Source organism: Crocodylus siamensis, chromosome 6, assembly GCF_052110815.1.
Source record: "Crocodylus siamensis isolate JL-2025a chromosome 6, ASM5211081v1, whole genome shotgun sequence".
Classification (NCBI taxonomy): domain Eukaryota; kingdom Metazoa; phylum Chordata; order Crocodylia; family Crocodylidae; genus Crocodylus; species Crocodylus siamensis.
The window spans coordinates 37,496,693-37,518,676 of record NC_143400.1 but is presented as its reverse complement, the minus strand read 5'-3'; the positions used below and the strand labels follow the sequence as shown (position 1 = coordinate 37,518,676).

Here is a 21,984-nt window from a genome sequence, read left to right as displayed (position 1 = left end):
TAAAGCACCGTGTAAGTGTTAAGTATGATGGGTTGTGATGGAGAGAGCTCTTGTTAAACATGCATCTCCGAGCGTTACAGGGAAAACATGTTGATGAACCTATTTAAAGGATAATATCTAGTACTTGGACAGTGTTTGGCATTTTTTTTCAAAGGCTCTTATGATACAAAGCCTCCAAACTCCAAGCGTTGAGGTAGGCAAGGATTATTTCAACCTTACAGAATGGGAAAACTGAGGCACAGCTACTCTAGACAGTGGGTAATTATAGTAAATAATTATATCTATATTTATATGCCTAGTAATAGCTGGCTTGTGGTTGCCCTAGTTACCAAACCCCACCCCCTACTCCCCCCAGCCATCACCCCCTTGGTAATAAAGTGAAAAGAAATGAGGGCTTCTGTATTGGTCATAGTCCTCCTTTTCAAACCCTATTTATTAAAAGCAGCCACCTGAATTAGCTAATTTAGCAGCCTTTATTCACTATTCACTGCCACAGGAACTCGGAGGTGGGTTCTGTTTGACCATACAGTGCACCTAGCCTGTAATTTTAGGAGGTTTCCCATGTTATTTCCCCCACCTGCACAGATCACCTTGTCCTTTTAGGTCCCCATTGATCCAGGCCCGTGTAATCGCTGTGTTTCTGTACGTATTGTACTGGGAGGAAAAATTTTGTGCACGTGTTGGAGATGACGGATCGGTTCAATGGCCTTTCTGCAGCCAGCACCAGTGGGAGTCGCTCGATGAGCTCGTTGCAGCATTTAAATATAATGGCCGGCCCTGTGTGACACTTACCATAAAAAGTCATCTCCGAGTAGCTGCATCTGATATGCATGTGGCCAGCTGGATGGAATAATGACGCTGGGGAAGTGTGTGATCTTTGATGACTTTTTCAGGTTTCGCAGGATGATACCAGCCTCTCAGCGCTGCAGCCCTAGCTACAGCTCCACAGTGAAAGTAAGGATTGGTGGATGCAAAGAATCAGCCGTATAAGGCACCGTGGTTTGGAGGGCAGGGCTGGGGATCTGCCTTTACTGACAGGCCCCGAACTGGTGAGCTGTTGCCTCCACTGCTGGCAGCGAGCTCTTGGGGGCACCCTGTGGGTATTAAACTCACAAACCGCAGTTGCTGCAAAGCTGCCGTTCTAATGCACAGCGTTGCCCCACGTACCCTTGGGCAGAGTGGGGGATGCTTTGGGTGGGCACGTGATCAAGTGTGAGCCTCGCCGTGTGCCTGGCACTGACTTCTGCGCTGGCTGGTTTGAAATGTGCCTTGCGGTCCGGGCTGTGACAATGGAGGTTGACATTGCACCAGCCACATGGGGTATCAATGTGTCGCCTACCCCAGCTCTTCTGGCTTTTTTCCTCAGTCTGAAAGGGCAGGGGCCTCTGTCTCCTTGTTGTCTGCACAGCTTGTACAACCTTTTGGGTGCTAACACGGGGTTTAAAAAATACAGCACTGTGGGGATAATGGCCAGGGCTGCAGTGGGAGTTTGATTCCTCCTTTTAGGAGGCTTAAGTTCTTCTGCATGGTTCGTGGGTTGAAGGATAGTCAATGTAACACAAACAACAAATGGGGTCTGCCTCTATACCCAATTCTGGTGATGCGTGTTTCAAATCGGGGGGCTGTAAAATTTGCTCACCTGTGAGGAGGACATAGCTGGGGTGAGCATAGCACCACTGTGGACCGATCTTTCGTGAAGGGTTGTTGGCTGTACTCTGTCTGACCACGTGGCCTGTGAACAGCCGGTTTTCCAGTATGCTGTAGAGCGAGCTTGGCAGGGTTCATGCAAGTGAGTTCTCACTAACAACAAAATCCACTGCAAGTTAGAGATGGCTGAATTTTTTTCACAGAAATGCCATACAAGTCTGTGCCAGTTGGCTTCCTAGTCAACTGCTGGTCTGGTCTCCATCTCCTGGCTAAGCTGGCTGCTGCTTGTGCTACTTACTGCAATATATGCTGTCTGGCCTCTTAGCTGAATGTATGGTTATAGATTTCTTCAATCGCAGGGCACAATGATCATTAGGAGTACTCCTAGCTCCTGGGGATCTGTTTGGCTTCATGTTATGGGCAATAGGTGGGTCTGGATAGCGTGGCTCCCCTTCAGTCGGGTGCTGTCCAGGGCACCTGAGGGTCCTAATTTAGTGGCACACCCTAACAATTAATGGTGGGGAGGAGGGGACTTGGTCCTTCCAGAGTGATCATTTTGCATCTGTGTGGTAGTTTCCCTCTTTGAGTAATTTTACAGATGTTAAGGCGTGAAGTCCAACAACTGTTTTTCGGTGCTTAAGCAAACTAAATGTTTGGGGGTAATTTTCGGGCTAGGGGTTGCTTGGTCAAAAGCGTTTCAGGTTGCACTCTAGAGGTTTTCACAAACTTCTTTCCCTGGAAGCGGTAAACTGGGGTCAACGTGTTGCTGTTGCCTGGGTGTAGTAGTAGGATACGATTAGCCAGCTGGAACTGCCTTGAGGAGACCAAGAGAGAGGGTTTTTTCATATATTAATAGATTACATTATTAACTCAGGGAAGTTCAGACTCATATTTTTCTTCCCACTGCCAAACGAAAGGAAGCTGCAGGTTCCTGGGCTGGGACAGAGGGATAAGCCCAGCTAATTTTGCGACAAGTCGCAAGTGCTAGCGCCTGAGAAATGTAAAAGCAAATAATAGTTGGCTTGAGGCTGTCACTTGGAAATTCAATGCTCTGTGCATGCGTGGTAACTTTTAAATAAATATGAAGTAACACTGGATGAATAGAAATGAGCAAGATGAATGAGGAGAGCACATTCTCGCGTTAGCTTGTTTGGTGTGTTTAGTAGCACTTTGTAAGGTCAGTTTCTGTCTTTCCACCCCGATCCAGTGTAGCCAGATTCCCAAAATCTTGTGCATCTCTGATGGAGCAAAGGGAACAGGGTGGGGAGGAGAGATGCTCTTAGAAAAAGGAAGCTGAAAGTAAAACCACAAGGAGTGACCAGATGCCTCAGGTCTGAATTGGACCCATTTTACTAGGCACGGCAAATTAAGTTGACTAGTCACGGATGTGCCGCTAAAGGCATAGCGCTTCCCACAGAGGCATCCCACGGTGCAAGAGCCATTACTGTGGTCCACGGTATAACCTGAGTGTCATCCTGCTGAAAGACATCAATATACAATAGGGATCAGGTGCCCCCGAGTCTTAACAAATGTCTGGAGTCCATTGGCTCCTAGGAATGGTCTGAAAAGAGAAGCTGAAGTTGGCCTGATATCCTGTAGGCCCTTATTTTAGGCTCTTAGCAACTGGACTCTTGGATGGGAGGTTGGTCTAGCCAGTGCTCTCCTGAGACTCCAGCCGGACTGTTGCATTCAGAGAGGCTTTGTTGTTTTGGCCCCTGCAGGTTCAGCAGCGTGTTTCCCAGCCTGAATATGGCCGTGAAGAAGCGTGAGCAAACCCTGCAGGACTACAAGCGGCTGCAGTCCAAGGTGGAGAAATATGAAGAGAAGGAGAAGACCGGCCCTGTTCTGGCCAAGCTGCACCAGGTACGGAGCTAGGAGGTGGGTGGGAGCCAGGCTCCCCTCATTTACTGGATGATTTACTCATGTTTGCTCAGGATAGCGCTTGACGCTTGCTGGAAGCCCCAAGGTGCTCCAAAAGTGGGTATGACCGAGTCGTGACCCATGGCTTCAGACAGTCCCAGCTGCATGGGGACTGGTGTCCCATTGGGTACAATCCTGCATGGGCAGGGAAATGGCTGGGATGATGCTTGTATTTTTCCTCCATGGACTCAAAGTCGCTTTATTCCATGTTTTGGTGGAGCCAGCCTCCCATTATTTGTAGATAGAAAATTGATGCGTGCTAAGGCCACGCAAAGAAGGTTATTTGGCATAAGAAGAAGAAACCAGACACCTGATTCCATAACAGAAAACTAGCTGAACTAAAGACCCTTTCCAGAGCGCGTAGCATCTTGAGTTGGGATCCGTTTCCTCCTGCCCTCAACTATAACCTCAGAATTGGACTAAACGGCTGTGGAAAAGATCAGAGCCTTTTGAAGTTGGTATATTTGCTGCTGTGTACAAAGCTTTACTCTCTCAGTGCAAAGCTTTACTCTCTCGGTGTACAAAGCCTTGTCAACATTTCTTCTCCTTCCTAAAACTCCAGGAAACGCACTGTTAGGAATTTTTTTTCCCAGCTTTCCCAACCAAATCTATCATCACTGCAGAAAGATGTATGCGTGACCTGTGAAGGAACAGGTGACTTCATTGGCGTCGAGCATTTTTGATCCCTTCCCCTGCGAAATTAAGCATTGTGTTTAAAGAATCACCCAATCAGCATGAACAAAAGAGAATTCAGACTTACTAGTAAGCAGCTTACGCTCCTTAGGCTCAGTGACTAAAGCTGTGGCTGGAAGAATGTGAAGCCTTTTGTCCTGGTGATTATGGGGGTTTATTTTGTCATTCCCCCCCCCCCAAATGAACCCCTTGTAGGAACTGATGTTTCCCACCAGCAAATGTCTTGCATAACCAGTCTGAGCCTGCACACCTGTCCATGGCCAGCCATATTCTTGGAGAGAACCTGAATCTAGGAAAATGTGTGATGAAAATATGAGTATAATTCCATCGTGGTCTTTCCACCCAGCCTAAAATATATTCCCTGGCCCTTTAAGAGCCACTTAACCAAATCCTCGGGAGATGCAACTTTCTCATGAAATCTTGGGGCCTCGACGCAACAGGCCAGTGTGTTTTGCCAGGAGAAGCAAACCGTGGATCATCTCCTGAGCTGCCCTGTAGCACTACAATGCACCCTGCAATTTCTGGCAACACCAACAGCAGAAGCGGTGGCCTGCGCAGAATATCGGGCACTGACTATATAGCCAGGTTGGACTGGAGACTTGACCCTAGAGGTCTTCAAGAGAAGACTGGACAGTCACCTGGCTGGGGTTGCCTGAAGCCAGATATCTTTCCTGCTTGTGCAGGGGGCTGGGCCCGATGATCCTTCGGGGTCCCTTCCAGCCATACGATCCTATGACTAAGACAACCAAATCCTTAGGATGTTTTAATGCTGGAAGAACTCATCTTTAAGCTTAGAAAGTGTTCGGTTTGGCCCCTTTTCTCCCCTCGGTGGTGAGGCGTTCTGTTAAGACCTTGCAAGCCCAAAGCAAGGCAGTTCCTTGCACCCAGCCCTGCATGCCTGACAGAAGGCCAGAACCTGTGCCGAGCCACCGGCGTGCCCATAGGATTAGATGCTGCCAGAGCAGCACAAGTGTGTGGCATCTCGCTCTGAGCCTGCCCCCTCACCCTGCCCTGTGCAATTCCACCAGGATTAAGTGACGGACTTGAACTCGTCTAATGTTTCACCGCCCACCCGCTCCTGCCCTTTTCCCCACCTTCTCAGAGACATTTCCCTTTAGCCCCATGCTGCTGTTTAAAGAAGCCAAACGGGACTTGCCAAACTGAAGGTCACTGGTAGGCTTGTGGCGAGTCTGCTGGGCTCTGACCCTATAAATTCCCACTGGATGTGGGAGGGGAACAACCCCAGGGGCCGAAGCTCCGTACTCCACAGCAGCCCTGGCACGTCCCACAGCCTCTGGAAGCACTGCCGTAACTCAGCCTGCAACCCCTCTTCTTGCTTTGCTGGCCCAGCGACTCCTTTCTTCTGACCACTAGGTTATAGCAGTGAGTTTTTTGCTCTAGCCTGACAGGATATAGTGCCTTCAGTGCAGGGGGCTGCAGTTCTCCCAGGTGGAGAAGTGCAACAGATAGCCAGCAGGACCCTGTCAGGCTCTGAGGTTGCTGGTCCGAGATGAACCATTACAGCTGTTGGAGGTGTTCTTGCCCTGCAGCGCTCCATACTTTTTCTTAAGGCTCCAGTACCTCTCTGTCGTCTTCCCTTCCCCCTGGAAAACAACTTATTATCTTCTCCAGAAAACAATTCATTACCTCCCCCTGGAGGAGAGCTCTACCTAGTTGCTCATAAAAAGCTAATCATGAGGCACACTATTTACAGCACAGCATAGATGAGATGATCACGACGGCCAAAATGCACTGAGTTAGCTTGCGCATGGGCAGATGTGGCTAAGCTGGCTGGGTCCTTGCCTTGCAAAGGACTTTTTTGAGACGGGTTCTTCGGCTTTCCCTCCCCCAGGAGCTTCTCAGAGACGATGGTAAGCCTGAATTCCTTTTCTGGTCCCAAATCCACGTGCAGTCTTTGTAACGTGCCGTCGGCCCAAACACTGGGGAGCCTCGAGCCATACTCTGGGAAGCCGCTGCCCTGTAGCAGCATCGGAAGGTTCTTGTGGGGTAGAGGATTTAGTCGTGTGTCTCAGCTGCCTCCTGTCTCACTTCTTCCCAGGCCCGTGAAGAGCTGAGGCCGGTGAAGGAGGACTTTGAGGCGAAGAACAAGCAGCTTCTGGAGGAGATGCCCAAGTTCTACAGCAGCCGAATCGACTACTTCAAGCCTAGCTTTGAATCCCTGATCCGGGCTCAGGTGAGATCTAGAGTGAAATTTCCACATGGCACAGCTGCCTCGCTGGTTTCCGTACACCAAGGGGTGATGTGATGTTGGTTTTGGGATGGTTTTGCCAGCATCCAGGCCCCTGGACCAAACGCGATATGCAGGTGAATACTTGGGAAGGTTTGTGGGCTGTACATGCGGACCTGGGTGCGCTGAAAAAAAAGTTTGGTCTTTTTGGCCCTGCTTTTTGACTGGCTTGTTAGGTGTGTATCGTAACTCTTAATGGCTTTGTTATTCTTCTGGTATCAGTGCTTTTGGCATGAGGGATGTGTAATGGGCAATTCGAGCCTGCTTTTTGTAATAGGTGGTTGTGAGGTAGTGCACACAACAGTGCCTTTCCACCCTGGCAGGTCTTCCCCAGGCTCAAAACTCGTGCTGTGGCCTGGCAGGCAGGCAGGCACCTACCCTGGACCACAAGGTCAGGTGCTGTATTGGGGTCACAGGCTCCAAAGCGGCAACGCTGCATGCAGGGGGGTGTGTGAGCCTCAATCGGGCCTTCTAGAGGGAGCGTACGGTGGTGTAAACAAGCCCAGAAAAGGCATTGTTGAGCCTGTACGTGGCACTGACTGCTGTGCGCAGATCCCCTTGGGATTTGGACTTCCCTGTGGCATGGCAAGCAACTGGCCCAAAAGCCAGCTCACCTGCCATCTGGCATTCAAGTGACCCGCGGGTCGATGAGATGCTAAATTCTAGGGCTGCGGCAGTGTCTATTCCCTGGGTAACGATGGAGCGGAGGGCTCCATACCCCACACGTCACGGCTGAAATAACCAGACTGCCTGGAGCCGCAAGCAAGGTTGCTGTGGCCCTGCCTCCCTCCATGCTAGATAAACAGTGCTGTGCAGCCTGCTGGGGGTGGGGCTCTTGGACGGGACCTCGCAATCCAGCGGGCTGTGTGCTGTGTGTGGGCATGAACAAGCCTCTGGCAGCCTGCGCAGAGAAGGGACTTGCCCTGCTGCCCTTGGCCTAAATTTCCCTCCCATCGTGCCGGGTCCCTGTGCCACGTGGCTGTGCCAGCCACACTTAAAGGGCCCGGTTTTCTCTGCCGTTGGATGTACGCAGGCTGTCTCAAAGCATTGTACAGGTGACGAGAGCTAAAGAGGCATGCCTCCCCTCTCTCCTCCTGGAAGTGGGAAGGTCTTACAACAGGTCTAGCAATGCCCAGAGCTAGTGTCAGTTCCCCTTTCCCTGGTTTACGTACTGGGAGTCTCTGCACCCTGTTGCTCCAGTATGGCCATAGCCCAATGAGTAAGTCGGGCTTGCTCACAGGGCCCTCTGCTTGTTCACTCTGCTGCGTGTGCTGACGATGCAGCCAGCTCTGCTCAACCCCCACCCCAGCTCAGACACATCTCTGGCTGCAGCTGGGGGAGACGAGGGTGGTTTTATTGGTTACTGCTTGGAGGTGTCCAAAGGCAGAGGCACTTCAGGAGAGGAGTCCCAGGGTAATCCTACCCCCATGTGCACAGAGTTGTCATCCCGGGGCCTGTTGGAGAGGGATTCCCGCACGGCCTAAAAGGGAATGTTAAGTGACTGGATCCTGCTGCCACCGAGAGAAGACTCGGACAAGATTTGACTGGGCAGCACGTGTCTGCGTATTCCCTTTGGCTGGCACCTGGGACTGCACCCAGCACATCATCCCCTCTGCCAGAGGCCCCAGATAGATCAGGTTGTGCTGCATGTATAGTTTCCTCTGTTGGAGGGCACATGTTTGAATAGAGGTGATGCCTGCACTTATGGGAGATGGGGTCAGGACATCTGTGGCTGACCTGGGCCCTGCTTCTGCTTCCTCCCTAGCTGTAGGCAGAAGAGGGGTCAGCATCCCTTGGTTTCATTCGCAGCCACTGTTGGTCGCAATGCCAACCCTGCTCTAGACCCTCCATCTCCGCTCTGGGAGACTTTCAGGCATATGCAGCAGCTAGGTATTATTCCCCCACTTTGAAGATGGGTAAAAATGAAAAGGGAAGCATCTAACCCAAGGTAGCTCAGTGAGTCAGCTTGGAGCCAGGAATAGAAGCCAGGAGTCCTGACTCACCGCAGCGGCCGCCAGCCAGCAGGGTCCCCCCGGGGTCGTCTGAGGTAGATATGCAGGTGAGGGCTTCCTTCCCAGTCTGGCACGGGACCCTGTATTTACAGAGCTGCCCTTCCCCCTCCCAGGTCTCCATGCCCACGGCCATTTGCATGCTGAATGGGGGGTGAGCTCATGGTCAGAGGCATGTGGATGGTAATGGGCTGCTTTGCCGCCCCCGGGCAGCCCATTCATCCCGCTGACGTTCCTTCCGGGTTATCTCTCCCTCCATGCCTCATTGAGCGTATTTAGCTTCTTGGGGTTTCATATTACCCAGTGGAATGTCTATTTTCATCCTCATCTACATGTCTTTCTCTGTAATAGCAGCAATTGGTCTAGGACCCATAGCCCTTTTTTAAAAACACGGGGACAGATTGAGCCTTCAGAATGAAATAGCAAACAGTGCATTGCAGTGATAGCTCTTCCAAGCACCTTTTGACTCTGAGGTCAAGGACCTAGGAGCTGCTTGGTGAACCCTTGGTGGAACAAGCCTTGCCATGAGCTGGCACATGGCAGCTTCCAAAAGTGTGGTCCAGCGAAAGGGACTGCAACCCTTTGTCGCTGTGGAGTCTAGCATATGTGTGGTGTCTGTCTTGCCTTGGCTGCCAAGTCAAACCTGTTGCTCTGAGACTCCCTGAAGTTTGAAGCCAGGCAGTAAATAAAGCGGTCGTCCTTCTGGCCTTTCTAGTTGGCTTCTGTGCTAGAAGGAAGGGGCACTGGGTGGCAGAGTGAGAAGCTAGCGGGGTTTTGGGCTGCAGTAATCTGACATGGGGGTGATGGGGCCTTGCAGCAAAGCTGCTTCCAGAACATAGGAGGCCATGGATCAGGGAAGCAACTGGTCTGAACGGCCCCAGAAAAGTAGGGTGCCGGTTCTGATTATCCAGGTTCACATGCCAAGTATGTGGATTTTGTGTTACAAGTCAAACTGGGCTCTTCTGTGCAAAGGGGCTGAGCCAACAGAGTGAAACGCTTCCCTCGCTTTGGACTTGGAAGTGACCCTATGACGGTTGTGGGGCGGGGGGGGAGTTCACGCTCTACAGTCTTTCCTTCCCCCCAGCTAGAAGACCCGCTGCTCCTGCTTTCTGCTCCTAGTGTAAAGCATGCAACAGAACAGGGGCCTTCGTGTGGGAACAGCCTTGTACGTGCTTCAGCCCAGTGGGTCTTGGGTAGCAAGTGTTCCCGTACAGAATGGCTGCAGCGCAGCCAGAAAGGAGCCCCCACAGCTCTGTTTGGCACGGGAGCCGTGCAAATAGGGGCGACTGCTCCTTATGGAGAGGTAGCGTGGAAGACGCCGAGATGCGCCAGCGAGGACTGTGTTACAAACGTGATGGGGAAATGGGTAGGATGTGCCTAACGGGAATAGAAAGTGTTAAGGACGGCTGGAATTGGGAGGCTTTTGGGCCTGTCTCGGCAAAGCGCGACTTGGAGGGCTGCGGCGGCGTATGGGATCTCCAGCTAGAAAAGCCGGCAGCCCACATGCAGCTGCCGCTGCTAGGCTAGAAACGTGGAAGGAGAAGCGTTTGACACGGGGTCACTGTTTCAGAGCTCAGTCCTGTGAGAGGTGGGGCAGGGGCTGTCCAAGGGCAGACCTGACTTGGGCACTTCCGAGGTCCCTGGGGGCCAGGGCACTCGGCCCGGGCTGCAACCCTGCTCCTCCTCACTGCATCACAGCGTTGCGTGGCCCCAGAGCAGCGCCAGGGCATGCCCAGAGATGCATGAACCAGCAAACGGTGGACCCAATCCTGCTGTGTGCTCCCACGCAGGTCAAGGACTTCAGCTGGGCTCTGCAGGGCATGGGGCACATGCAGAGCACACTGTCCTCTCCCCTCTGATTTGTCTGTTGCGTGGTTTGGTCCCTTTAAATGCCAGTCTGCTGCTCTGTCCCTCCTTTCTGGAAACGATCCTGGGTGAAAGTGAAGGTAGCTGTGGCAAAAGGGAATCCCCCGCAGCTGCTGGTTTGATGCCAGGGCCTTGATCTTGCCCTGCTTGTGAAGTGGGGAGGCAGGGGTGGGGGTACCACTGCAGCGTGCCTGTCATACGAGCCTGGCCTGGGTGCAACTTAGCAAAATTTCAACTTTGCAAAAGGTCTTTACCTCTTCCTTCCCTCCCTCCCCCAGGCAAGACTGAAGGGGAGAAACATCTTTGTGGGATCCACGCATGGTGTAGAAGGGATCCTGCTAATTCAATGCACGTATTTGAGCTGTCGGGCCACGAGCTGATGGTTCTCAAATTGCTTCTCACTAGAAAGGTGTCCCTCAGCCAAAAACCCTGCCCCAGTTTCTGAGCACAGTCCCCTTGCCAGCCTTACTGCCTTGGTTACTAAGCAGACGGTAGAGGCTGAAGTGCTGCTCAAAGTGCTGCCAGGGGCTCTGAGACCTGAAACCGTGGCCAGAAGGCTTGCTCGGGCCCTCTCGAGAGAGAGGGGAGGTGGCAGAAAGGAGCAGCAGTGTGCCTGGGTGGGGATGTAGAGTCTCGCAGCTGTCCAGACCTCTCAGCCTTCCTCGCTCCCTCCGACTCGTGCATGCTCCCTGACCTATGCAGGGAAGTGGAGAGATGACCGGGAGCATGGGAGAGTGTCGTATGAGCCTCTTGCTGGATTGTAAGCAGACTTGGGCTGCATGTGTGCAGCTGGTTCCAGTTTGATGGAGGCTGTGTGCATGGCTGGGGCTGGTACAAAGGATCAGGCAGTGGCCTGGAACGGGATCCTTGGGTGGCAACGTCTCCCTTGCTGTGTTCCCTGGAGGGAATAGACTACTTCTCCATCCGTGTTCCCCTCCGTACTTGAAGCGGCAAGCATTTGAAGATGGGAATAGCCTAGAGGCGCAGAATACGACAGTGGATCTGGTGTCCCACAGGAGGCGCATGGGCAGGTGCCATCAGCTCAGGAGCCAGGGGTGCTGGTAACGCAAGTGCCAGGCATCGTGGGCTGTATCCGGCTTGAAAAGTAGGCGTCAGATGTGTGCTTTGCACGTGACCAAGTGCGCTAGTGCACCTTCCTAGACGGCCATAATGAAAGGCACCAACTTTGGGGAGTCTCAAGTCACCTGCGGGGAAATCCAGTGCTGCGGTGAAGTGCTTCTCGTGTTCCTGGTTAATCGTTCTTCACGGGGCATCGCTTAATCCTCTGCCTGGTGTGTGGGGCCCCCTAGTGCCCTGGCCTGTGTAGGAGCAGCATCTGCAAGGAGCTGTGAATACAGCCCTTCTGGCTACTTGCCCCTCCAACCAAGAGAGGTGACCCCCCTCCCCCCCACAACAGCCCTGTTCCACCTCCAGGGGCTGCAGGGATTTCTCATGGCACTTGGGCTGCTTTGTTTATGGGTGATCGGATGCGACTCCAGAGTGAGGGTAGCTGTTTCCTTGCTTCTTCCCAGAGTGAGATCTCAGTGGGGGAATGTGGCAGAGTGCCGATTGCAAATTCTGCCGAGCGTCATCTTCCATCCCCGAAGGCCGCTGGCCCAGCACGCACCGCAGGAGGTCCTCCAGGCAGTCAGTGCAGTGGAGCTCCCCCTGAGGCTGAGCCTGTGGCCATCTAAATGGGAAACACCAGCACCCGGCAGGAAGCGGAGAGGACTGCAACCTGCCTGAACCTGCCAGGGGGTTCCAGGCTGCAGCCGCAAGACCCAAAGTGCCCTGGTGTAGCACTGAGCATGTTACGTTCTCCTGGCCTCGGTAGGGGCCCTGCAAACACCTCCCTGTTGAAGGCAACGTCCAAGGAGCTCGCGGACTACCTGCTGCCCAGGGCCCGTGAGTTAGACCGTGGCCATGGGCCTGGAATCGGGATTGCAGCTTGGCATCTGTTGCACGGACCCCCACCCGGCCCTGGGGTCAGCTCTCCCTCACAGGGAGGAGTTGCCCCTGCCGAGTCACCCTGTGGCTATTCTCGGACAGGACAGCGACGTGCTGCCTCCTCTGTGGGCTCAGGAGCCTGAGCAGTACAGTCTGCTGCGGTTGCAGTGGCAAAAGGCATCTCGTGGAAAGTGCTGGAAGCTGCTTTAATTAGGAACCGTTTAAGTGCTGGGCGATCATCGAGGTGGGGATAGCAGATAGAGGCGTCCTAGCCTAAAGGGTCCTTGCTCATGCTGGCTCTCTGTGCTGGAAAGCACAGCCTGCTGCTCATGGGCTTGCGAGGGTGCAGCCGGGCTGGGTCAAGCATTGTGCCCCTATGCCCGGGTAGATGTGCCCTCCCATTATTGCCTGTACCACACCTCTCTAGTGTAGGGGTCAGGCATCCTGAGCCTGGGTCCCCTTATCTGCATGCTGGGCACTGCCCTTCTCTGCTGTAGGCCCTGGGTGAGATGCAAAGCCACCTTGTGCACTGCTGCGACTACGGGGGTTGCTTTGCTCTCCCGGTGGAATAAGCCTCAGTGGAGCCCAGCACTTGTGGACAGACGCATGGGCTCCCAAAGTGGAGGTGCCTGCACTGTGGTCGTGGAGGGGGCAGACCTCAGAGCATCCAGCGCTGGTGCCTTGCGACTGAGCTCAGCCCCGTGCACATAGTCCTCCCCCTGTGCTGTCTGGCCCGTTACCTCCCACATGCTGGTTACCCCCGGGCCCGCTGCTAGGTGCGGTGCCAGGACCTGCTTGACTGCCCAGAGCAGGGCCGTGGGGCGCTCCGGGTGCTGCCCACTTGGCTGCGGTGCCGCTGAGGGATGGCATTAGTCACCGTGCAGTCAGGTATTCCTGCTGCATCGCCGGGAGCTGAGCGTGGGCTCCTGCCGCCCTGGGGAGGGACCAGCCCAGGCCCGGGGGCGGGGGTCCTGTGGCAGCACCCAGAGGCTGTTCAGGCCTGGCTACGCCCATGTCCCAGCAGGGACACGAGTAGAGCATGGGGAGGGGGGTGGGACAGTTGGCAGGAGGCTCGTGTGTCCCCAGCAGCCCAAAATAAACCTGCGCTGGAGAGAGTGCAGGGGAAACGGTCTCCATGGAGACAGCGTGTGTATCGGCACCGGAGCCGCTGGCGCGGACTTCAGCGGGTGGGATCCGTGTGGCTGGGGGCTGCCGAGTGGCTCGGCGGAGAGACCCGTCTGGGTGGAGACCTGTGGGTGGGCAGCGAGCATGTTGGCAGGAAATGCGCGTCTCCCAGAAGCTTGTGATGCAAGGCTGGCAGCTCCCCGCCCTCCCCCCCCCACCCCAGGGTGGGAGGCGGCCCAGTCCCAGGTGATGTGTTTGGCTGCAGCAGCTGGGAAAAGCAACCTGGCGCTAGTCTGAGCCAGGTACCCCTGCGAGCTGCGCACTCGAGCTCTGTGTTCGTGCACTGTGTCCTTGGAGGGCTCTGTCTGTTGTCCTAATCATGTGCGTGCATACAGTAAGCAGAGCTGAACTGGCCTGGGGACCTTGTACTGCATCCCTGGCGCCCCCGATTAGGCTTTATGCTGTGCGTTGGCCCCGAGAAGGAGCACTTGCCGAGGAAGCGTCTGTAGCACGTGGAGCTGGTGAGTACTGCAGAAGGCCGAGAACCCAAGCATCGAGCCTCTGGCGAAGGAAAGCTTTGCAAAGCATGCAGCCCCATGGCCCGAGGGCAAGGCCAGAAGGGTAACTGGCTGTGCCCTCGAGCCTGGCACCTGATGGGCATGCTCACCTGTCGTACAGGGAGGAGGTAGTGGTGGCGCAAGTCTTAGCCGGCCTTGGGGAAAGCTTTGTAGGAAGTCCTGTCCCAGCCCGCACTGCGCTGCCCCGGAGCACAGCTGTCTATGGAACACCTACAGAGAGGGATGGGTTAAGCCAGGCTCTTCCTGGCTGGCGCTGCTGGAAGGCCACTTGCTGCGGAAGGAAGCGAGCGCTCCCCCAGCCGCGTGCTGCAAAGGTCGGAGTTCGTGATTCATCCGCTGCCTCCGCGCCACTCCAGACTTGGCAGGCACCTGTGTAGGCAGAGGCTTTGTCACCGGCGAATCATGCCTGACTTCTCCATGGCAGCCAGAGCAAGCCGTCCCCGGCAGATGTCAGCTCAGCAGCCGAGACCCAGCTGGGCCTTGCTGCAGCCCAGCCCACTGCCAGAGAATGGAGCATGCGACACGGGCACTGTGCAATGTCCTATGGGTGTCCCAGGAGCACAGCAGCAACAAGGCCTACATCCTGGAGGCCTACGCTGTAGGCCTTGTTGCTGCTGTGCTCATGGGGATTGCCTTGCTGTCAGGATGTTGGTAGAAAGTCTGGATGCAGGGGGGTGGAGACTGCTTCAGCATGGGAGTGTGCCTGAGCTCTGCCCTGAAATTCTTTCTAGACTTGACCAAACCTAAATGGGCACTAAACACCTCCCTGGGCAATTTTATTGGGAATGTCCTCCAGGCAGGCGGGGCCCCCACTGTGTCAGGTGCTGATGGTGGTTCTTTTCTGGCATAGCAGAGTTTGTGCTCTGAACGGAGAAGTGGTCTGAAGGCAGTGATGCTAACAGGCCCTTCTTGAGGCTGCACCTCTGTGCTGAATTATAGATAGACCTGAGCATACATGATGTATTTCAACACTGTACTGCCTGGGACCCAACCGACAGCCTGGGCTGGGGCTGGTGGGACAACAGGTGGGTTTTTTCTGTGGCACCCCCAGCCAAGGGGCCACATATGGAGCTGTAGTGAAGCCATGGGGCGAGGGGAAGGGCTGGTGTCAGCTGCAGAAGTGTTTGGCTCAGTTTGTCCCAGGGACTGCTGCGCCTCTGAGGAAGACAGCTCCCCCCTGACCACTCTCTCATCCCCCAGGTTGTGTACTACACAGAGATGCACAAGATCTTCGGAGACCTGACGGAGCAGATTGCTGAGCCGGGCCTCACGGACGAGCAGAGAGAGAAGGAGAATGAGGCGAAGCTGAGTGAGCTGCGGGCCCTCTCCATTGTGGCCGATGACTAATGCCCCTCAGCAGGCTGCTGGCCAGAGCACAGTGAGGTGGCAGACGGTGAGAGTCCACTGCTTCTTGGGCATAGCCAAGCAGACTTCCTGACTTTAACCTCTCGTGTACAAGCGACTCTGTCCTGTGTAGCTCCGCACAGCACGCGAGATGAGGTACAGCTTCCCAGCAGTGGGCTCCAGGGGTGGGGAAGAGCCTAAGCCTGCTCCTGACTTGAAAAGGACTGTAGCCTAATGTGCATTGGGGGGAGGTGGGAGCACATGTCAAGGAGCTGCAGCAGGAAGGTGGGTGAGTCAGGGCTGGGGCTGAAGTCTTTCTGAAAGGAGAACCCGGAGCATGAGCCAACCAGGCTCAGCCGCTGCCTGACTGTGAAACCCAGCTCAGGTGCAGCAACAGGAAGGCAGTTGCAGCCCCATTTTCACCTTTGTCCACAGAGGAGCTTGTTTAGTGACTGCCTTACATCTTGGCACACTTGCCCTCCTGTGGCAGAGATATAAGCTGTGGAAACATGCATGCAAGTTTGTCATTTTTAGGTTGGTGCTGCTTAAAAGCTCTATCGGTCTGGTTGTATGTGTCTCGTGTGGGAGGAGTGGTCTTCTGGCAATGCCCCCTGGATGGGACCTGTCTGGTGAGGGGCTACAGCTGTGTGCTCTAGTAACACTGCAAATGAGGCTTTTTTTTTTTTTTTAAATAAAAGGTTTAACTGAAGTGTGTTGTGTGCTGCTGCCCTCTGTTGCTTTGCACAAGCTATAGATGATCCATTGGGGTGCAGGAAGAAAATATTAGAACTCCTATTTATATTTATATATGCATATATTAGGGAGTGCATACTCAAATTTTTTACTGATGAACATAGTAATGTGCCAAAGCACTAGTACCAGCCCCCCCCCAGTGAGACAAACAGCACAGTGATGGTTTTGTAGCACACAACTATTTTACTTTGTATACCTTTCCTTTTAAAAAAAAGAAGGTAAGCAAGTTAAACAAGGCCAAACTGAATGTTGTTTTGGTCTAGGGGAGACATGGACGTAGTCACAGACTGAGTCGAAAGTACCACGTTTACTTTATAAAGCCACGTGTTGATACTAACCGGAGATGGCTAACCTTCACGATTTATATCTAGCACTTCATCAAGGACCTCTTACCAGTTGCTGCTCTGCACAGGTTGTTGTCTTTCTGTCCCCTTTGCATGTTGTGCCACTACCAACCGGCTTAAGGGACTCTAACTAAGAAAGCAGCAGCCCTATGGGATTTGACTCAAGCCCAGTAACCCACTGAAACTCTCCTTTAAGCCCAGGATCTCCACAAGGAGCAGAAGCTGGACAGGGTTGAGGGCTCCTAGGCCTTCTACCTACATGGTTCCAAGGGAGGCTGGGAGACTGTTGGTCCCAGTGGCGTCTCCTGCTTGCAAGGTGCAAGTCTCTGTCCCTGCAGCTGCTCCCTTGGCCCAGACCAGCTGGCTGCAATCCCTTCCCTGTGTGCAGGATGGGTACCAGCCTCTGGCAGTGAAAGGGGTTCAAGTTACTAAAAAAGGTTTGTTGGAATCTCCAGCATCTGGGTGGGACGCCAGCTATGCCCCTTGCACCTGCTAGGGCAACCATTGTCAGTTGCTGGGCGCAAGTTCCTTCTTCTCTAAGCAGTTATTAGTCTGGAAGAGACAGAAAGACAGAACATGCCAGCTTGGCCTTGGCCCAGGGTGGGAGGGGGAGGTCTATCACAGAGCCTAAGACCTGGGATGCCCCAGTACCTTCTCAATGATCCTCTGAATCTCCAGCTGCAGCGGAACCAGGCGCTTCTTGTTCTCCTGCAGCAGGCGCTGGACGTGAGCTTTCTGCCTCTCTGCTGCTCTTGCCTGCTCTTCTGCCTCTGTCAGGCGCTTCTGCAGCTCCTGCAGCTCAGACACTAGGGCTTTGTTGGTTGACTCTGTCGCTGAGAAGCGGACCTGGGTCTCTTCTGCGGGTAAAGCCCAGGACACAATGTAACATGCAGCTTGTGATCGGACGGAATCAGCAGAGCCCCTACCGCCCATCACGGCTCACCCAGTTTGACCTCCAGCGTATGGATCTTGCTTTCCAGGTACAGCCGGCCACTCTCAGTCTGCTCTGCCTTCTCCAGCAGCTTCCCCACATTGAGCACTGTCCCATTATGGGAGACAAGGTCTCCGTGCTCCACCACTGCCTTGGACTGGGCAGGAACCCCAGCTGGGGCCATGGAGGGGGGCAGCAGAAAGAGATTTCCTGAAACCAGAAGAACCAGCATCAGCCCTCCACCTGCACTGGTCTTGGCGTAGGATTACCTTCCCCTCTAGGCTCCATACCTACCCAAGAGCTCCTCCTCTGGCAGCTGGTTGGTAGTACCAGGGTCCGGACCTTCCTGACGGCTGTAGCGGAGGTTTCGGTATTGGCACACATACTGGGTCACCACCCGGCTCACGAGGCGCTTCACCTGCCGCAGGAATGTACAGATGAAGCTGCTGCCCTGGTCCGGGCCCTGAGGAGCTGCCCAGCCCTGGCCCTCACCTGCTCCTTGCAGAGGTGCAGCCCCAGCGTCAGCAGGATCTTCTCCAGGTCTCGTCGGTGCAGGTAGCCACAGAAGTTGAGGTCAAAGTAGACAAAGGCCAGGAGAGCATCAAGGGGCAGCACAGCACTTGGATCCAGCTCCTTTGGCTAAGCACATGGAGGAGAAGAGCAAATTACTCCTTGAACTGGGGAGCTAAGGCTCAATCGCTACCCAGCTCGAGGGCTGGCCACTGACCGCATCGTGGAATGAGGAGAACTCCATGTCGGACTGGTTAGACGCGTTGGATCTCACTTCAGAGTCATCCAGCTTGGCACCTGCAGGAAGGACGTGAGTTGGCTGAGACGCCTAGATTTGCTAAGGTGGCTAAGCGATGGCTGTGCAGCTCTGGCTACATACCAAAGTCATCTTCCTCATCCTCCCGCAGCAGCAGCAGGTCATCCTCCAGGCTCAGCATGCACAGCTCGTCAGTGGAGTCCTTGGGCTCGGTTTTGCATTCGCCTTTGACGCTCTCATCCACTTTGGCCTCTTCGCTGCCTGCTGTCCGTTGACATTCCACCTCTGCATCCCCAGTGTGATCCACCTGTGGAGGCTGAGCACACCCACCCACAGTCAGCCAGCCCTGGGGAAGCAGTAGCAGAGCTCACACCTGGAGGCTGAAGGATTCCAAAGACCCACCTGTGCTGCCTCTTGGGTGCTGGCTGTTGCGCCCTCAACCGTGGGAGTCTCCTGGGCCTCTTCCTCCTTCAAGTCTTTCTCTTGAGCTTTCTTGGCCTCCGGCAGCTCCTTCTCTGGTAGAGTCAGCAGTGCCTTGTAGATCTTGTAGCCAAAATCCCGCTGCAGCATCTCCTGGAAGAGCTCAGCCACCACAGCCACCTGGGAGAGAGGAAGCTGTGAGTATGGGGCTGCCTTCCCCCAGCAGGAGCACCTTGTCCTTCAGCACAGCTGTCAGGCGCCTACCTCAAAGGAGAGCTTTTCCCTGCGCTGCCTGTACTCCAGCAGGTTGTGGAGGGACATGTTGGAGCAGCTGAGTTGCCCACCTTGTGTGCTTGGGTGGGCCATGATGGCAGGTTCAAGTGGGGGTGTGGGGGCTTCCAGCTCTGGCTCAGGTTCTGGATCCTGTGGTCCAGGTGCAGGCTCAGTAGCCTCCTCTGAGGCTTCTGCTGCTAGTTCGTTGGCCTCTATGTGCTGCTCAGGGGTCTCTACTTCCTGTTGAATGCAGGGATTGAACTGCCAGTAAGACTACTGCTTCCCTCTCCCCCCCTGCTGCCCTGCCTTTCCTGCCCACCCTCACCATGTCTCCCTTCTCTGGGGAGGGGGGTGGCAGAGCAACTTTCTCAGCTTTCTGCTGACAGAGGGCCTCCCACTCCTCCAAAGACGGCATACAGCTCCACACATCAGGAAGGAACACCACCACCTTCTCCTGCTGTGCCAGCTCACCCTGGTGCAGGTACCGGAACTCAGCAAAACGGACCCTGCAATCCGGGGCGGGGGAAGAAACAGCAAATGTATGTGCTGCAAGTACCTGCAATCCATACGACACCTAACATGGCTTTGGGCCACCGTGGTTCCCACAGACTTGAAGGCTTTCAATTCAACATCTCGCACCTTGTCATGGACCTGAACCTGTATAAACTAGTCAGGGGGATCAGCCAGCCGTGGGGGAGTCACTGTTCCCCTGAGCAATCCATACTAGCATACCAGTATACTTCCCATAGTAGACACCTAGAGTCAAACTCATAGACTAGACTATCTACTCACCACTTGGTGCAGCTGCTTAGGTCCAGGCCTGTCTGTGCCTTAGTGCAGCGTATTGCTGTGCGAACCAGAACCATGGGGTCAGCGTCAGGGTCGGACCCATCCATAGATGGCACCCACTCCCCTCCTATCAGGACAGCTTCATCCTCCTTCTTCCCAAGGAAAAACTAACAGTGAAAATGCTTTGAGTCAGGCAGGTGCCAGCAAGACAAAACCTGAGGCCACCCCAAGCCCCAGGACTACCAGCCTCACCTTGATTAACTTTGTGGGGTGCTCTGGAGTCTCTCTCTGCCCCCCAGGATCTTCAATATACAGCAGGCAGTGGCGGTAGAACTCCTCCAGCCCCGGGGAGGACAGCAGCATCACCTAGGCATACGGCAGCATTGTCAGCCTAGCAGAGACCTTGCCCCCACTACCAGCAGAGTCCACTACTCCTGCACCACTTCACCTTGGCAGCAAATGCAGCATCTGCCTCCGCCTCCTCCAGTGTCACCTCTTGCCCTGTGTCATCCTCTGCTTCCGTCACCTCCTCTGGCTCTGCTACCTGGATGCGGCTGGGGTGCCTTAGAGGAAGCGGCTGTGTGAGAGGGAACGTGTCTGGCCAGCATATGCGCAGGTCGTAAAACTCTTGGGGCAGCTGGATGCTGCTATACCGTCGCAAGATCTCCATGGCATCGCAAAATGGGCTGGTCCAAGCCAAGAGAACACAGGCATTAGCTCTCTCCCCACCCTCTTCAGCACTGGTGGTTGAAGGTTTTCCAGCTAGCTCTCACCTGTCCACAGTATAGTGGGCAAAGTGGACCCGGTACTGCGGAGGATCGTGGCGTGGCTTCTTTACCCCCCAAGGCTCACCTCCTTTCTGTTTCCGCTTCTTTGAATCAAACTCATCCCTGCAAGAGATACCCATACATCAAGATGCAACTTCACTGCAACAGACTCAAAGCAGACTACAGAGGCACTGATGCACCCATACCATCTGCCTGTGTCCTGCCTGATCTTAGGACCCCGTGCAGGGTATCTTCCCACATGTCCCAAGTGTAGAGATGGAGATGACTGAAAGAGACTGATTGCTGGGAAAAGAAACAACCCAATTGGTCATCACTAGACTGGTTCCCCCCACCACATCCCTCCCTCACAGCATCAACTCAGGGTACTCACGCTTCTGGGGAAAGAGTGGGGGGATCCTGTGCGGCTGGAACAGCAGCTGGGGTTGGGCCCCCAGGATTCCTTGCTTCTGCCCCAAGGATGCCACATGCAGGAGAGGTGCAGGTGTCTTAAGCAGAGGCTACAGGAGGAAGAAGGCACCCAGCCATCATCCACAGGCTTTGGCAGCACCCAGCACCGCCAGCACCAGACGCTAGGCAATGCCCCAGTCCACTACCTGGTTGGACAGCGTCTGCACTTTCAGGGCATTCCAGGGCACAGCTTGGCTCGGGTTGTAGACTGCCTTCACCAGCACCTTCTCTCCAATCTGCGGGATCCGGCCCTTCACCGCACTGAGCCAAAACACACAACAAGGCCCCTCTGTAACTGCTCCCCCCTCCCTGCACACACCCCAGCACCACCCCTCCCTACCTCAGCTGGAAGAAAACCTCTTCATCCACCACCCCAAAGTAGTCGTGAAGGCTGGTGACGATACCAGTGAAGACACGCTGCTTCTCACCCCCCTGCACAGCCAAAAAAGAGGGAAGCCAGTCAGCACCCCAAAGCCCACCCTGTGCCAGGCAGCCCTCCCCCCACACCTGAGCAACCCACCTGTAGGTGCCGCGTGCTCTGCAGGAGGTCGGCAGCCACGGGAGGGCTGAGCAGGCCCGGGGGCAGCCCCAGCAGGGACGTGGCTGAGCTGCCTGTTGGGAAAGGAGCAGGATGAGCCCCCCGCGGGCTGGAGCCACCCCCCCCGGCCCGGCCCGGCCCGGCCCACCCCGCACCTGGGAAGGCGCGAGCCCCCGGCAGGCCGCTACTGCCCGCACGCGGCGGCTTCTGGCGCTGGAACTGGGCCATGGCGCTGCGGGAGGAAGCAGAGCGTTAAACCCGGCCGCCCCCACCTCTAGCGCCCACGGGGGGGCGGTGCTAGCAGCCAAGGGCAGGGCAGGACGGAGCGAGCCCCCTCACCGCTAGATGAGGGGCAGCCCCCTCCTTCGCCCCGCGAGGCGCCGCCCGGGCAAACAGCGGCCCAACCGGACGTGGTGGTGGCGAGCGGACCCCGCGGGGGACGGGCCGGAAGCGGAAGCCGCCGAGCCCCGGGTTCGGACAAAGGGACCCGGAAGCGGGGCCGGAAGTAACACGGAGCACGAAGGGCGGCGCACCTCGGCGGACGGAGAAGCGCGGTGT

The 21,984-nt window shown here is 55.2% G+C and overlaps 2 protein-coding genes across 4 annotated transcripts in view; one reads left to right on the top strand and one right to left on the bottom strand.

Moving 5' to 3' along the window:
- The window catches only part of BIN3 (bridging integrator 3), a 51,388-nt gene extending 35,304 nt beyond the window's left edge, over positions 1-16,084 (top strand). For all 3 annotated transcript variants that reach the window (XM_090056333.1, XM_090056334.1, XM_090056335.1), the window contains exons 7-9: positions 3,369-3,510; positions 6,320-6,454; positions 15,234-16,084. In XM_090056333.1, the coding sequence (XP_089912459.1) occupies positions 3,369-3,510; positions 6,320-6,454; positions 15,234-15,380 (424 nt within the window). In that variant the 3' untranslated portion in view covers positions 15,381-16,084. The remainder of the gene's footprint in view (positions 1-3,368; positions 3,511-6,319; positions 6,455-15,233) is intronic.
- Positions 16,085-16,293: 209 nt separating this feature from the next.
- On the bottom strand, positions 16,294-21,898 carry CCAR2 (cell cycle and apoptosis regulator 2). Its single transcript, XM_090056331.1, has 21 exons — positions 21,766-21,898; positions 21,582-21,658; positions 21,409-21,500; positions 21,229-21,320; positions 21,035-21,149; positions 20,812-20,938; positions 20,627-20,723; positions 20,427-20,543; positions 20,102-20,339; positions 19,906-20,019; positions 19,657-19,820; positions 19,190-19,370; positions 18,856-19,104; positions 18,574-18,771; positions 18,295-18,487; positions 18,133-18,212; positions 17,898-18,044; positions 17,700-17,823; positions 17,418-17,615; positions 17,126-17,331; positions 16,294-17,026 (listed from the first exon to the last, which is right to left on the bottom strand). The coding sequence occupies exons 2-21, from the start codon at positions 21,652-21,654 to the stop codon at positions 16,982-16,984; spliced, it is 2,850 nt and encodes a 949-aa protein (XP_089912457.1). The 5' UTR covers positions 21,655-21,658; positions 21,766-21,898; the 3' UTR covers positions 16,294-16,981.
- Positions 21,899-21,984: the final 86 nt, after the last annotated feature.

What these genes read in the sequence shown, in the direction of transcription:
- CCAR2 (XM_090056331.1), bottom strand. Translation starts at nt 21,654, where the DNA reads ATGGCCCAGTTCCAGCGCCAGAAGCCGCCGCGTGCGGGCAGTAGCGGC. An exon ending in TGCAGACGCTGTCCAACCAG is followed by an intron (nt 20,939 to 21,034) that starts GTAGTGGACTGG and finishes TTCCTCCTGTAG; the next exon opens with CCTCTGCTTAAGACACCTGC. An exon ending in CTAAGCAGCTGCACCAAGTG is followed by an intron (nt 19,371 to 19,656) that starts GTGAGTAGATAG and finishes CCCGGATTGCAG; the next exon opens with GGTCCGTTTTGCTGAGTTCC.